This window comes from Trematomus bernacchii, unplaced genomic scaffold, assembly GCF_902827165.1.
Source record: "Trematomus bernacchii unplaced genomic scaffold, fTreBer1.1, whole genome shotgun sequence".
In the NCBI taxonomy this organism is placed as follows: Eukaryota; Metazoa; Chordata; class Actinopteri; order Perciformes; family Nototheniidae; genus Trematomus; species Trematomus bernacchii.
In genome coordinates, this window is record NW_022987593.1 from 691,285 (window position 1) to 705,359 (window position 14,075).

A 14,075-nucleotide genomic window follows, 5' to 3' on the forward strand; every position below is an offset into this window, starting at 1 on the left:
TCAATTTTGGTTTCAATATGCCTGAGTGCATGTTTCATAGTTTTATATATAATAATAAAAATCTGGGGGTATTATAGTGTATAACTAAACCCTTTACTTCTTTGTGGCCCAAATGTTTTAAAGATATGGTTTAATATGGAATAAACCAGGGGTGTCCCAACTACGGCCCAGTAGATGGTGCTGTTCTCACAGACTCAGCCCTTGCAAAAACAGAGCTAGAAATTGTCAAATTGAGCAAAATGAGGCATGGCTAAAATGCATGATCTGTTTGGTATTTTGAAAAGAAATAAGTATAAATATGCCTTATATAGGTATGGTCCTACACTATATTATTCAAATATAGCATGATAGGTCCACTTTAAATTATCAATTGTTCTGGATACATGTGACTTACAGTGGCTTTGACTTAAATTCAGTGTCTTTCACAAACGTTTGCAGGTTAAAAGCTGTTACACCATGAACTGGAATACTGTCTTACAGTATGTTGGATAGAAAATGGATGTGAAAGTCTGCAGTGGAAAAAGCTTTCTGTGAACATTATGCACAACAGACAATAATGGCTTTTCAATCTCAATACATACATATATGATCCCTTACTATGGTGATTGCCAGATGGAGGCAATCTACCAGTGTTGTGAAACATATGAATTTATAATGTTTGTATGTGCAAAGAGTGACAAGGAATAGGTTATATAAGGAAAAAAGCTTGAATGACTTTCAAATGGAGAAATAAATAAGATAAAGGCACTGTACTTTTTTAAGGGTTAGAATTAATTTGTAATATGTGGGGAAGTAATGGGTGGATGTTTTGACTGAGATTCACCAGGTGCCTCACTGATTAAATGTTAAACCATTTATCAACCATTTCCACTTCAAAGCAAAAAAGTACATAAATGTACCTCGTCATTGCCTCATCAAATAATTATGTTGGATGATCTCACATCAAGGTGTGATCGTGCCTTTGAAATAGCTTTTACTGGATCAACTAGTGGTAAGAGGCCCTCAAAAAATGACACTCAGAGGCACTTTCCAATCTAATGGCCCCTTCATAATTAGGGCCTACCAAAGCAATTGACGAAAAAGCATAACTCAGTTTTATGATGTGACAACACTAGAGCAAAGGTTTGGATAAGTTTAGGCACTAAACAATTTGGTTAAGTTATAGTATATCTTACATTTTTTTAAATAGGAAAACCATCAGCGCCGACAGGTGTTCAAATCTGATGTTTGTTTACCCATCCTTCCCAACCGACCTCCATATGTGGAGTTTGTAGCTCAACATCAACATCATCTGCCATAATTATTGAAAGCTGCTAGAGAAATGTTCTCACATGTTGTTTTGGGACATTGAAAGACTTCTCGTGTTGTTCTTTTCGAGACAACAGTACAGTCTCTACTGGATCAAAGTTTTTAATATTTGCTGTTTGTAACTTTGTTAAAACTGTTATAATATATATTTTAGTATGACAAACAATGGAAATATTGACTACGTGTCATGTGAATGAATGGACTGTTTTAAAGTAAATCGGACCTTTAGAACTATTTTGAAATTCATTCTGAAACAACCTTTTTTGTACCTTCTTCCATATTATGAAAAATATACTTTTTTTACTATTTCGAAAAAAAGTATTGCTACACAGCCTGCTATACAACTACTTGCTGAATGAGAAGATATGTTCAGTACTTACCTAGTGCAAAAAAGCAATTATTGTTGTGAAACCTAAACATCTGTTGCCCTTTTGCGTCACAGCCAGGACAAAATTGATGCAAGACAACAGATACAAATCGGCCACTGCCATCGCTGAATGTCACCTTCTTTGCCGATAGGCTGATGGCCGTCAACAAGGAGAATATAGGTCAATAAATCAGAGCATCCCTTATGATTACCATGCAATCAATGTCCGGGTCAAATATTTAAAAAAACATTTGAATGTAAGACTAAAAACTTGCACACTGGCAAATGTAAAGGCCATCATTGTTTTGGCACATAAAGTCCAATTATGATTTCTTAGCGTGAAGATTAATTGTTTTAACTAGCACAAAAGGGGTAAAAACGTCTACATAGGCAAAATGTTCTTAAAATCAGAGAAAATTACTGAATTTGATGTAAAACCATGGCTCCATCAGTGTGAACTGCACTGAAGTGGCTCTTTCTGTTAGGTATCATGATGTCAGTGACCCATGGTGACCTGCCTCTGATACAATCTCCTTCTGCCATCTACTGTCAGCAAACGGCATTAGTGAGTAGCAGGCCGAGACTTCATAAAGCAGTACTTGTTTAAGGTTGAATTATTCTCATCTGACTCCGTCCTCTGTTCAACTAAATTTAAGATGATTTCCTTTATTTGGAGTGCCTCGCAGAAGAGGATCTTATTGCTGACATACAGTATAATAATGTAATAAACACTCAATCTTGTGTGGGCCCCAATGATTTTTTAAATGACACTTGCGTTACTGTTTTATCCCTAGCATTTGAAATGTTACGACAAATGTTTTATGGGGGTTTTCTTATTAGTTTGAGCAATGTTCTTACATTGTACAACTTGTATATGTATTTTACATATTCAAATGAATTATCTGACAAATGGTGAAGGCCATGAAGACGTGCTAACAAAAGTGCAAACAAGTGCTAAACAGTGCTACTCTGTGGGGATTGTTTCTTTTGCACATTAGATTTGCAAAAATCGAATGTACTGCCATTAATGTACTGCCTCGGATGTTAACTAATAGTTTTACATTTATTTTACAAAAAAGTGTCAAATTTTTTAAGACAAAATGTCACAGCACAGCAAACCCCAAATGTCCTAGAAACTATTCACAACAAAATGAAAACAAACGAGGTAGCCCTCAAAGAATGAAGTGAGCACTCGGCCAAAATAATCATAAAATATTAACAGTGATAAATGTGGCACACCTTAAATGAGCAGACGCGCCCTGGATTCCGGTAGTACATGACACATTAAAGTTTCAAGTAGTGTAAAACAGCCTGATGGTGAGGAATAATGTGCCAGCTGTGATCGATGTCCCGTTTCTGCTCTGCGCTGTACTCTCCACCACAACACGGCGGAGAACAACACGGTCACACCGGACTCCAAGTGAAGCAGCCGCAGGACAGCATCGGAACTCATGACAGGTGAAATGCTGTTATATTTCCTCCAGTTTTAAGTTTGTGCAGAGATGTTAAACACTTTAAATAACTCCCTTAACCGTTGACATTATTTGTATTTTATTGTGCACCGTTTTTTATTATTTTGTACGTAAAATCCAATTTCCTTGAATTTCTTTCCAGTTTTATTTCACTTTACTATTTAACTTTTCATGTCTCTCCGTTGATTTTTTTTTTCTCTAGAGTCTAGAAACTACTTTTAATGCTGCAGAAACGCCAAATCTGACCTTGGTTTGCCATTTCACTGCAATTTGAAGCTATCGTTCGTAACACAACACAAAAGTGATATTGGTTTCATATAAAGTCATGCTACTTAAGTGTAACTAGTGTATTTTATTTTTTGGAAACTTTTAATCTTTTGTAACTCAAATGCCAAGTGATGTTTAACCTTCCATTACAGGGTGCAACAGAAACCCATATGCAACTTGATGCTTGACGCTCTGCTGTAATACGTCAATGTGATCAAATGACATAGAAGAAAGTGTAAGGTTCTCTAGTTACACTGTCTTCGTCTGCCGGCAGCTAAGCCCCTGAGATTGTCACCGAGAATAGCCGACTGCCACCTAACATCTTGGTCAGGATGTACGGACAAATCCTTCATCCGAACAGCCCCGATGATTGCTTTATTAATGTCAATGTTGGTGGTTTCAAACAGCGAATGGAGCACGGCGTTCTGAATCGATTCCCACAGACACGTTTGGGTCGCCTCCTGTGTTGCAGCTCCAAAGAAGCAGTCCTGGAGCTCTGCGATGACTTCACTCCCTCGGAAATGGAGTACTACTTTGACCGCAATCCGCGTTTCTTCTGCTACGTTATCAACTTTTACCTCACAGGCAAAATCCATCTGGTGGAAGGGTTGTGCGTGGTGTCGTTCGTCCAAGAGATTGAGTATTGGGGCATCAAGGAGCGCCACCTGGACTACTGCTGCAGCAACAAATTCTATGAACTGATGCAGCTTTCTGAAGATAAGAGCTGGGATCAGAGAAGTGATGAGTTGCAAAGTTCAGGCTCATCTATTGAGGAGCTGTCAGTTTTGAAGGATGACATAGAAATGTTTGAAGGCTCCTGGTGTGCTGATGTTCGCAGGAATATCTGGATTCGACTTGAGGATCCAGCCTACTCTACTTCAGCCAAAGTGATGGCTGTAGCATCCCTGAGTGCGGTCATTGTCTCAATTGTTGCCATGTGCGTCCACAGCATGCCAGACTTCAATCAAGTGGATCACAATGAGAGGGAGATTGAAAACCCCGTTCTGAATTTCTTTGAGAACCTCTGTGTTCTGTTCTTCTCTGGAGAGTTTCTTCTTCGTCTGGCTGTTGCACCGTCAGCCAGGAAGTTCTTGTGCAGCCCTCTCAATATCATCGACCTAATGTCAATTATGCCCTTCTATTTTACTTTAGCTTGTGATTTACTGGCTGATAGTGAGAACACAGACCTCGAGAATGTTGGAAAAGTGGTGCAGATCTTGAGGTTGATGCGAGTGTTTCGCATCCTAAAACTGGCTCGCCACTCATCGGGCCTTCGCTCTCTCGGCGCTACACTGCGAAACAGCTCCAGTGAAGTAGGGCAGCTGGTGCTTTTCTTGTCTGTGGGCATTTCAATGTTTTCTGCTCTCATTTACTATGTGGAGAATGAATCTCAAGAGTCAGAGCTGCAGACTATGCCTATTGGCTGGTGGTGGGCCACCATTAGCATGACTACAGTGGGCTACGGGGACACTTTCCCTGTTACACCAGCTGGGAAGCTGGTAGGATCCGTGTGCATCCTCTGTGGGCTGCTGATCGTGGCTCTGCCCATTACCAACATCTTCAATAAATTCTCCAAGTTCTATGAGAGGCAAAAACTGATAGAAGCTAAAGCTGAACCCTCTACAGCAAGTACAGGAGTGTTACCAAGCAGTGAGTCTTAAGTTGGGTCTGTGGCACTCAGTCAGGGGTCCGTTAATACGTTTGGCCCATAGGTTTGGCCAAGGAAAAGAGATTAGCAGAGGGATTTTACTGTGATAAATGGCTTAGAATTCAAAGGTCAAGCAAGTGTTTTTCTTGTGTAGTGGCAAATATCTTCATGGACTAAGGACGTTTTTGACATTTTGGGATTTTTGCTTAATCATTTTCTTGTTTTCAGTTAAATAAAAAGATTGATACAATATTTGAACTTCCCAACCATGTACAGTAAATAAGAGATGACATTTTTTATTAGGCCAACCCGGGAGATTAGCATCACACTAGTTCCCTCCCTGAAAAAACATTGGAATTTTCCATTGGATTTTTGCAATATTGTGAGCTCTCTAGTAAACAAAGTTAATGAAACGTACACGTGCTGTTCAGCCTGATAATCTTCACAAATGACACCACAGTCACATGACATTGTGTCATTGCTTTTAAGCCTAATGTGAACTATAGTGTTCAGTGTGGTGAGGTTTAAAAGCCATATTTCGCACTTGATAGCAAAAAAGGGGGGGGGGGGGGGGTTATTTATTCAAGGTATTTCTATTGTAGGAAAAAATTGTAAAATACCTTAAGCTTGTGTTAAAACTACAGAGCTTATTTCAGGCATCAAACCAAAAAAAAATTGACAGTCTCGTCAAAGGAACTGATCTGACCACTGTCACCCTATTTTAAGCCTAATAAGATTAGAAACAGGTGAAAATGGCTGAAGCTTTGTCCAAACGTAAGAAATCCAACTACCAGCATATTTCTTGGCCAGCGGACACTCCAGGTAGTAACTGTGCTAGGAAATAGTCTGGCACATTTCCCCTGTTAATCAGCATAGTAGTAGATCAGATTAATAAAATCTATTATGTTTAAACAAATAAAATACAACATGTCAGTTAGTAAACTTTATAGGTTAATGTGGCTAAATATTTTTGCCGGATGCTGGCTAGCTCCTGGCTGAGCTAAGCAAAGCTAACAGGGTGCTAGCTCCAGCTATGTACACAGTTATTGTCAGAAAGGGGAGTTGTATCAATCTAATCATCTGACATAGTCTTAGTCTGTTACAATTTGATAATGCATTTAATGGCTTTAAACTTTGCATTGCATTTGGGTTAAATTGTCCATACTCTCAAATAGTCTATGTCACATTCTTGTATTTACGGCGAGTTTACAAAACTCTGATTGTGTGCGCACAAAAAAGACATGATGCAGCATTCTGTAGTTGTTCAAGTCCTTTGTCAATAAATGCCTGTCTCCATTTCAGTTCTCATCTGCTATTGATCCATGTGTCTTGTTCTTGTCTCTGTTGTATTTAGTTTTAATTGCATGATTGCATAATCCAACAAGAGGCTTCTCTTTTGCTGAGTCATCAGTGTAATTAGTCCTTAATCAATGTATATGTCAATAAAAATCCTTTCAAGTTGCTGAATTCACAATTCATCCCATGATGAGCAATGAAAAAAATAAAAAGGTCAATAAAGTTATTTGCTTGGGTTTGTATTTCTTCTGTGCAGGTGTTATATTTAACATTTTTGTTGAATGCATGGTGCTGTGGTCTGATGCGCTGCTTTTTGCCGCAGTTACCTTCATCGGCATTACATATGGATCTGTGTTTTATCTGATGCCTCTTCCACAGATAAGAATGGGTCAGTCAATAAAAACAGACCAAATGTACAAGTTGCCCTCCACAGTGTCAAAACTTTAGAAACCTTCATCTCAATCCAACTGATCTTTAGTGAGATTATCTCTACTGCCCGCTGATGATTACAAAATGATAATGTTTTGCAGCCGTCAGAAAATTGATAAGTAGCTTCAGCCCTTTTGAAAACATCCTGTCAGCACTCAGGGGTACGGTCACCTTTTAAGCCTGGGTACCTCCTCCTCCGTCCTTCTTTCAGGCACAAAGTCAAACAGTATTGCACTCTGATTTAGTTCATTGCTTCATTCTTTATAAGTGAACGTCTCCGTCAGCAATATCCGTGGTCAAGGACAGCCAGGTGTCTTCTTTAACATCTACATGCTACCACTGGCTCAGATAATGAAAAACAACAAAATAAGTTACCATAGCTGCGGATGACACACACATTTACGTAACAATTTCACCAGGAGATTATGCTCCAATTCAAACACTGAGTAAGTGCATTGAACAAATCAATGACTGGATGTGTCAGAACTTTCTCCAATTAAACAAAAATAAAACTGAGGTAATGGTTTTTGGAGCCAAGGCAGAACGTATAAAAGTTAGCGCTGAGCTTCAGTCTGCAATGTTCAAAACAACAGATAGAGCCAGAAATCTAGGTGTAGTCATGGACTCTGACCTGAGTTTCAACAGTCACATTAAAACAGTTACTAAATCAGCCTACTATCACCTAAAGAACATATCTAGGATTAAAAGACTAATGTCACAGCAGGATTTGGAAAAACTTGTCTATGCTTTTATCTTCAGTAGACTGGACTACTGCAATGGTGTCTTTACAGGTCTCACTAAAAAATCTATTAGAAAGCTGCAGCTAATTCAGAACGCTGCTGCTCGAGTCCTCACTAACACTAAGAAAGTGGATCACATCACTCCTGTTCTGAAGTCCTTACACTGGCTTCCTGTGTGTCAAAGAATAGATTTCAAAAATATTGCTGCTGGTTTATAAAGCTTTGAATGGTTTAGGCCCAAAATACATGTCTGACCTACTGCTAAATTATGAATCATCCAGAACTCTCAGGTCTTCAGGGACTGGTCAGCTTTCTGTCCCCAGAGTCAGAACTAAACATGGAGAAGCAGCATTCAGTTATTATGCTCCAAATATCTGGAACAAACTCCCAGAAACCTGCAGGTCCGCTGCAACTCTTACTACTTTTAAATCCAGGCTGAAGACTTTTCTTTTTGCCGCTGCTTTTAATTGAACTATTCACATCTTAAACTGCACTGTAACTTTTAACTTTTATCCATGTATTTTTTCTTTTAATGTTTATTTTATTATCTTTTCTTTTTAATGACTGATTTTAAATGCCATTTTTAAAATGTCTTCCATTTTTGTAAAGCACTTTGAATTGCCTTGTGTTGAAAGGTGCTATATAAATAAACTTGCCTTGCCTTGCCTTGCCTTACACGGGAACATATAGAAAGTGTGCTGTTAGAAGCCTAGGGACCCCCCCCAATAGTTCACTTACCCTTCCCTACTATGATTTTTAACCACTCAGTATAGTATTTTGAAAAACATAATTAGAGTAGTCAAAGAAAAAAAGTGATAGTGTAGTCATATTATAGTATGGCATAAATGTCGATAAAAAAAATCACAATAAATAAACCATTCAAAAGTCCTTAACGAACAAATCTTAGCACAGTCATGAAAAGCATTTGCATCATATGTCATAGTTTGTTATTCAAAAATTATAAAAAAATCATTTTAAAGTATGTTAATACAACTCTGAAAAATGTCACAGTATAGTATTCCCTAAATATATCATGGGAAAGACTTCAATAAGTGTTTGATGCTCTAAAAGGAAGATCCGACCAAAACATTGTGCGGCCTCAACCGGCAACCCTGTCTCCTAGAAATTACGTTCCCACAAAACTAAACTGCATTCTCAAATACGTTTCGCAAGAAACGTATTTCCTTCCACGTTACGTTTGTTATGAACATATCTTAAATACGTTTATTTTCTACATATCTTCTAGAAACCTATTTTCTCCCACATGACGTTTGTTATGAACGTATCTCAAATACGTTTGCTTTCTACCTATATTTGCCATTTCTTTTCTAGCTTATAATAATGATAATAGTAATTTATTAATATCATTTTAGAGCAAACTTATTTTCGCGCTGGCTGGCGGCTCACTGTTCAGTTGACCAAATCCGTTATTATGCTGGTTAATGGTTAATAATCACAATATTGTTTGTAGTCGTTTCATACAGCATTCTCAATTACGTTTAACAAGAAACGTATTTTGTCCCACGTTACGTTTGTTCTGAACATATCTTAAATACGTTTGCTTTCTACCTATCTTTGACATTTCTTTTCTAGCTTATAATAATGATAATAGTCATTTATAAATATCATTTTAGAGCACACATTTGAAATCGACGATCGGGCTTGATATCCTATGGTTAAATTAAAATCAGTAGGCGAGGCTGTAATTTCGCCAGCTGCGAGGCAGAAAATAATAGTTTTAACATGCCAAAAAGCTGCTGTGTCGTTTATTGCACCTCAACATTAAAACAAATCCAGAGTTACGTGTTTCTGTACTTCCTCTAAGAAGAAAGGACAGTATACAACAGAAGAGCTCTGTGGCTTCAGGCTTGATCGCCGTTCAAATGACAGCTGGTTTCCCCAAAAGTGGGCAGGGCTGTAAAGTGACGTAGGAAAGATCATCAGCTCGCTGATTGGATGTTTTAGCCGCAATGCACGTCGGGATATGGTGTTAATGCGATATGAAATCCGAAAAAAGAATCAGAGTTTAGGATGGCCGAAGACACTACACTACCCATAATCCCCAGCTATCGTTTGGGACTACAGTCCTGTTGTCCCCGTGATTAATCTTCAAGCTCTGGGATTGGATGTTGGAGTGGCAGTGCGCCAAGGTTACGCCGAGCGCCAAACAGCTCTTTGAAATGGAACGAAACCACGGCAGACTTTCCAAAACTGGACTCGAACGCCCCCCCAGAACTACAAATGCTGGCTATTGTGTTTCGCAACATGTTCTATGGCGTCTCTACTGGGAATTGTAGTTTTAAAAGACGTTTTCGTTTTTCCCAAAATTAGAAGTTGACAGTATTAAACTGTGTACAGCCCTGGAGGTTTAGGGGATAGGAAACAAATTGGTGTGTACAAATGTAAAACATGTAATTAATAAATGGGTGAAAATCGCTTGTGTCCATATAATGGGAAGCATTAATATATACCCACATGCCAGCTCATTGTTACTTTGGAATTCTACTCCACTACAATTCAGAGGTTAACCTGGTATTTTTACTCCACTATATTTATTTAGTTACTTTGCAGATTCTGATTAATGATGTGAAATATAAACAACCCTTAAAGCAGACTTTAGTTACACCTGAGTAAAATTCAGGGAAAGGTGATTGTCAAGTGCCAACAATCAGGAGAGATATTAGTTGGTGCTTGAGAAGACTAAACATTTATCTGCAGATCTCTATAAAGTATATTCATTACTCGTTATTCTCTACTAATAGTTAATTAAAAACTGTATATAATAGCTATTTTGCACATCCCTTTCAAGATTTTCTAAGGTTTATTGACATATCATATACACAACTATGTTGAAGTTATGCAATTAATGAAAAACTTGGGTCACAGGTTCCTCAACAGTGCATTACAAGACATCTATCAATATGTGTGTATTCCTCCACCATTAAACTCAAATTCTGCACATGTCTTATACTATCTACATACATAAGAGTATAATTAATATATATATAATATCAGTTAAAATAAGTGCTTCAACACAGTTAACATTGCAGGAAAGCAATATATTAGACGTTAAGTACTTTGTCAGGCTTAATATTTATCTGTAGATACCCCCAAAGCTTTTTCTTATTTGAAAGAAAACCTAAAGTATTGTTTAATGTGTTAATAAAGGTTAATTAGTTTGTCTGTTTTGCACATCCTCATATTAATATCTTTGTACATCAGGCACTAAACTGTTTTATTGTAGAGATCACTTACAGTATCTTCTTGATTTTTTATATTCTATATTTCTATCATTGACCTTCTACTTTCCCCCTATGAAAGTATGTACTCTTAATATTTTATTCATCAAATAACATTATTCAACAAAAATAACATTATTCAACAAAAATAATTAAATAACGTGCTTTAACCACTAGGCGGTGCACACAAGGTACACACAGTATACTAATAATAACTTTGTATTACTAGTGTAGGACACTTATGTATGTATAACATCTGAAGATGTGTAGTTTTATTCATGTTTTTACATAATTGTACAGGATATTGCTATATTATTTCTCATGTTTACTTCTACACATTAATATCTGATTTGTAAAACATCACAGACAGAAAGGTATATCCGTCATTTAATGGTAAGCTATTGAAATTGTGATTCCATAGATGTGTCTCCCATCACCCAAATCCCCTGACTATTCTCTCAACTCAGTATTTACATTCTTATATTCAAAGAAAATCAGTAATATCTTTAAAAACTACAAGTCCTTTTCTATCAGCTGTGCACCGTTATGGTGTAAATATAACCTATCTACCAATTGGATCAAATATAAAAGTCAGCCGTATTAGTATTGATACTGCAAGGAGACGTATTTTGTGAAAAGAAATGTAAGATGTTGTTTAATTGTTGATATATTTATGATCCACGTCACGTATTCAGTTTCGGCGGCAGTTCTTCCTGTTTGTCCAGAAGTCTTCTCATCAGGGCTCTATAAATAAAGAACTATGGCAGATGTGTAATATTTAATGCAGCCGAACCGTGTATTACAATGCCGTTATGTGATGACTTTCAAAGAGAAAAGCAAGAACACTCGGAATAAAGTATTATTATTATTTTTTTTTAATGTTTTCGGATTTCACATCGCATAAACACCATATCCCAACGTGCATTGCGGCTAAAACATCCAATCAGCGAGCTGAGGATCTTTCCTACGTCTGTTTCCGGTATTGTTCCTGTAATGGAGTTCACATTTATGCTACATTGAAGGGTGGAATTGACTACACATCTTCAGAAACATAATTTGCTTCAGATATATACTGTAACTCATAGCAATATTGTAACCATTAAGAAAAGCCAACTGCATTAAAAACCCAGTTAACAAACACAAAGTTTTTTCCTTCAGTATTGAAGATGTAATTCCAATGTAGACACACCTGGGGTCGCTGTTCAGTCTGTTACGCTGAGCCATGCATTGTCTGGAACGTAAAAGGGACGAAGAAGACAAAGTGAAGTGACGTACTTCCGGTTCAATGTGAAAACATTCCCAGTTAAACCATAGATATATATAAAAGCATATGTTTATATATATCTATGAGTTAAACAACATAAACAAATCGCTTAATAAAAAGATAAAACACTGGCATGTAATTGACGTTTGGATTAAATAGAATGGTTTTGAATAATAGATGAGAGTAAAATCTACGTCACAGCCCCACCCACTTTTGGGGAAACCAACGCTGTCATTTGAACGGCGATCAAGCCTGAAGCCACAGAGCTCTTCTGCTGTCCTTAGAGGAAGTTTGAGGTGTTTGAGGTGCAATAAACGACACAGCAGCTTTTTGGCATGTTAAAACTCTGCCTCGCAGCTGGCGAAATTACAGCCTCGCCTACTGATTTAATTTAACCATAGGATATCAAGCCCGATCGTCGATTTCAAATGTGTGCTCTAAAATGATATTAATAAATGACTATTATCATTATTATAAGCTAGAAAAGAAATGTCAAAGATAGGTAGAAAGCAAACGTATTTAAGATATGTTCAGAACAAACGTAACGTGGGACAAAAGACGTTTCTTGTTAAACGTAATTGAGAATGCTGTATGAAACGACTACAAACAATATTGTGATTATTAACCATTAACCAGCATAATAACGGATTTGGTCAACTGAAAAGTCAGCCGCCAGCCAGCGCGAAAATAAGTTTGCTCTAAAATGATATTAATAAATGACTATTATCAATATTATAAGCTAGAAAAGAAATGGCAAATATAGGTAGAAAGCAAACGTATTTAAGATACGTTCATAACAAACGTCATGTAAGAGAAAATAGGTTTCTAGAAGATATGTAGAAAATAAACGTATTTAAGATATGTTCATAACAAACGTAACGTGGAAGGAAATACGTTTCGCAAGAAACGTATTTGAGAATGCAGTTTAGTTTTGTGGGAACGTAATTTCTAGGAGACAGGGTTGCAACCGGAACACTTGTTTCTACAGCAGTTTGCTGTTGTTTCAATATGTTTCATGATGATTAGCCTATTTGTAGCCATTTAATGCTTTGCTAGTTTCACAGTGGCTTCACAAGACTCAAATCAATTTAATTTGAATTGCTTACTCAGCACAATCATATTCACTCACAATGAACAAATTGGCCGAGATGATTTATCCAATAGTCAATGATTGACTCAGGAAAGAAGGGTAGAAGATCAATCTGTACGTCAGGTTACAGCTGCATGTACTCAATAACACACAATACGGATCAGAGGAGTGTGTATAGGCAGGGGTGTCCAAACTACGGCCTGGGGGCCAATTGCGTCCTCCTGTCCATTATGAAATGGCCCTCAGTTATTTCTAAAGTATAATGGAACATGGCCCAAACGAGTATGCTTGACTTATATTGTAATTTTCTAAGAAATCTTAGTTGATCAAAAAAAGCCCAATAACTTATTTGCATAACAAGCTTGAAATGTACCCTTTCCTATTTCCCTTATTATAAGCAATCTGAGGCTTCTATTTTAAGGGATGAGCTGAAAACACTTTTTGTAACAAAATGAAAATAATAAAAACCCCTGTTAATTGAAAGCTGTTTTTTTTTTCTTAAAGCATTTTCAATTATAATAATGTACCTATACGTTTGATTGATTTTGCTAACTTAACGAGTGAGTGGCCCAGCCCTTCGTATGTTTTTATGTATGTGGCCCTAAAAAGTTTGGACATCCCTGCCGTAGGGTATCATATGGGGCTCGGTTGGGGGCTCGTATTATAGCATTTCATGTGATGAAGAAACACTGATGAACTTACTGTGCAGTGCAGTTTATTAAATGCTCTCAGTTGTCTTTGCAAACTAAGAAGAAGTCATTTGTTGTGATTAAATAACACAATGTCTCTTTCAAACTCCCTGACTCAGCCGCAGCAGGCGGAAATATCCCAGAAAGCAGTGTTTCATTTCAGGGAAAGCTCCACGCTAAGATTTCATTATTGATGTCTGAGGGCCACCAGTCCACAAAAGCATCATACTGTATTACCAAGAATTACGCTGGCACATTGTGATATC

The 14,075-nt window shown here is 37.3% G+C and overlaps 1 protein-coding gene across 1 annotated transcript; it reads left to right on the plus strand.

Moving 5' to 3' along the window:
* The first annotated feature begins 3,632 nt into the window (after positions 1 to 3,632).
* On the plus strand, positions 3,633 to 5,075 carry LOC117481917 (potassium voltage-gated channel subfamily S member 3-like). Its single transcript, XM_034129856.1, has one exon. It carries the CDS (start codon positions 3,747 to 3,749, stop codon positions 5,073 to 5,075), a length of 1,329 nt encoding a protein of 442 aa, XP_033985747.1. The 5' UTR covers positions 3,633 to 3,746.
* Positions 5,076 to 14,075: the final 9,000 nt, after the last annotated feature.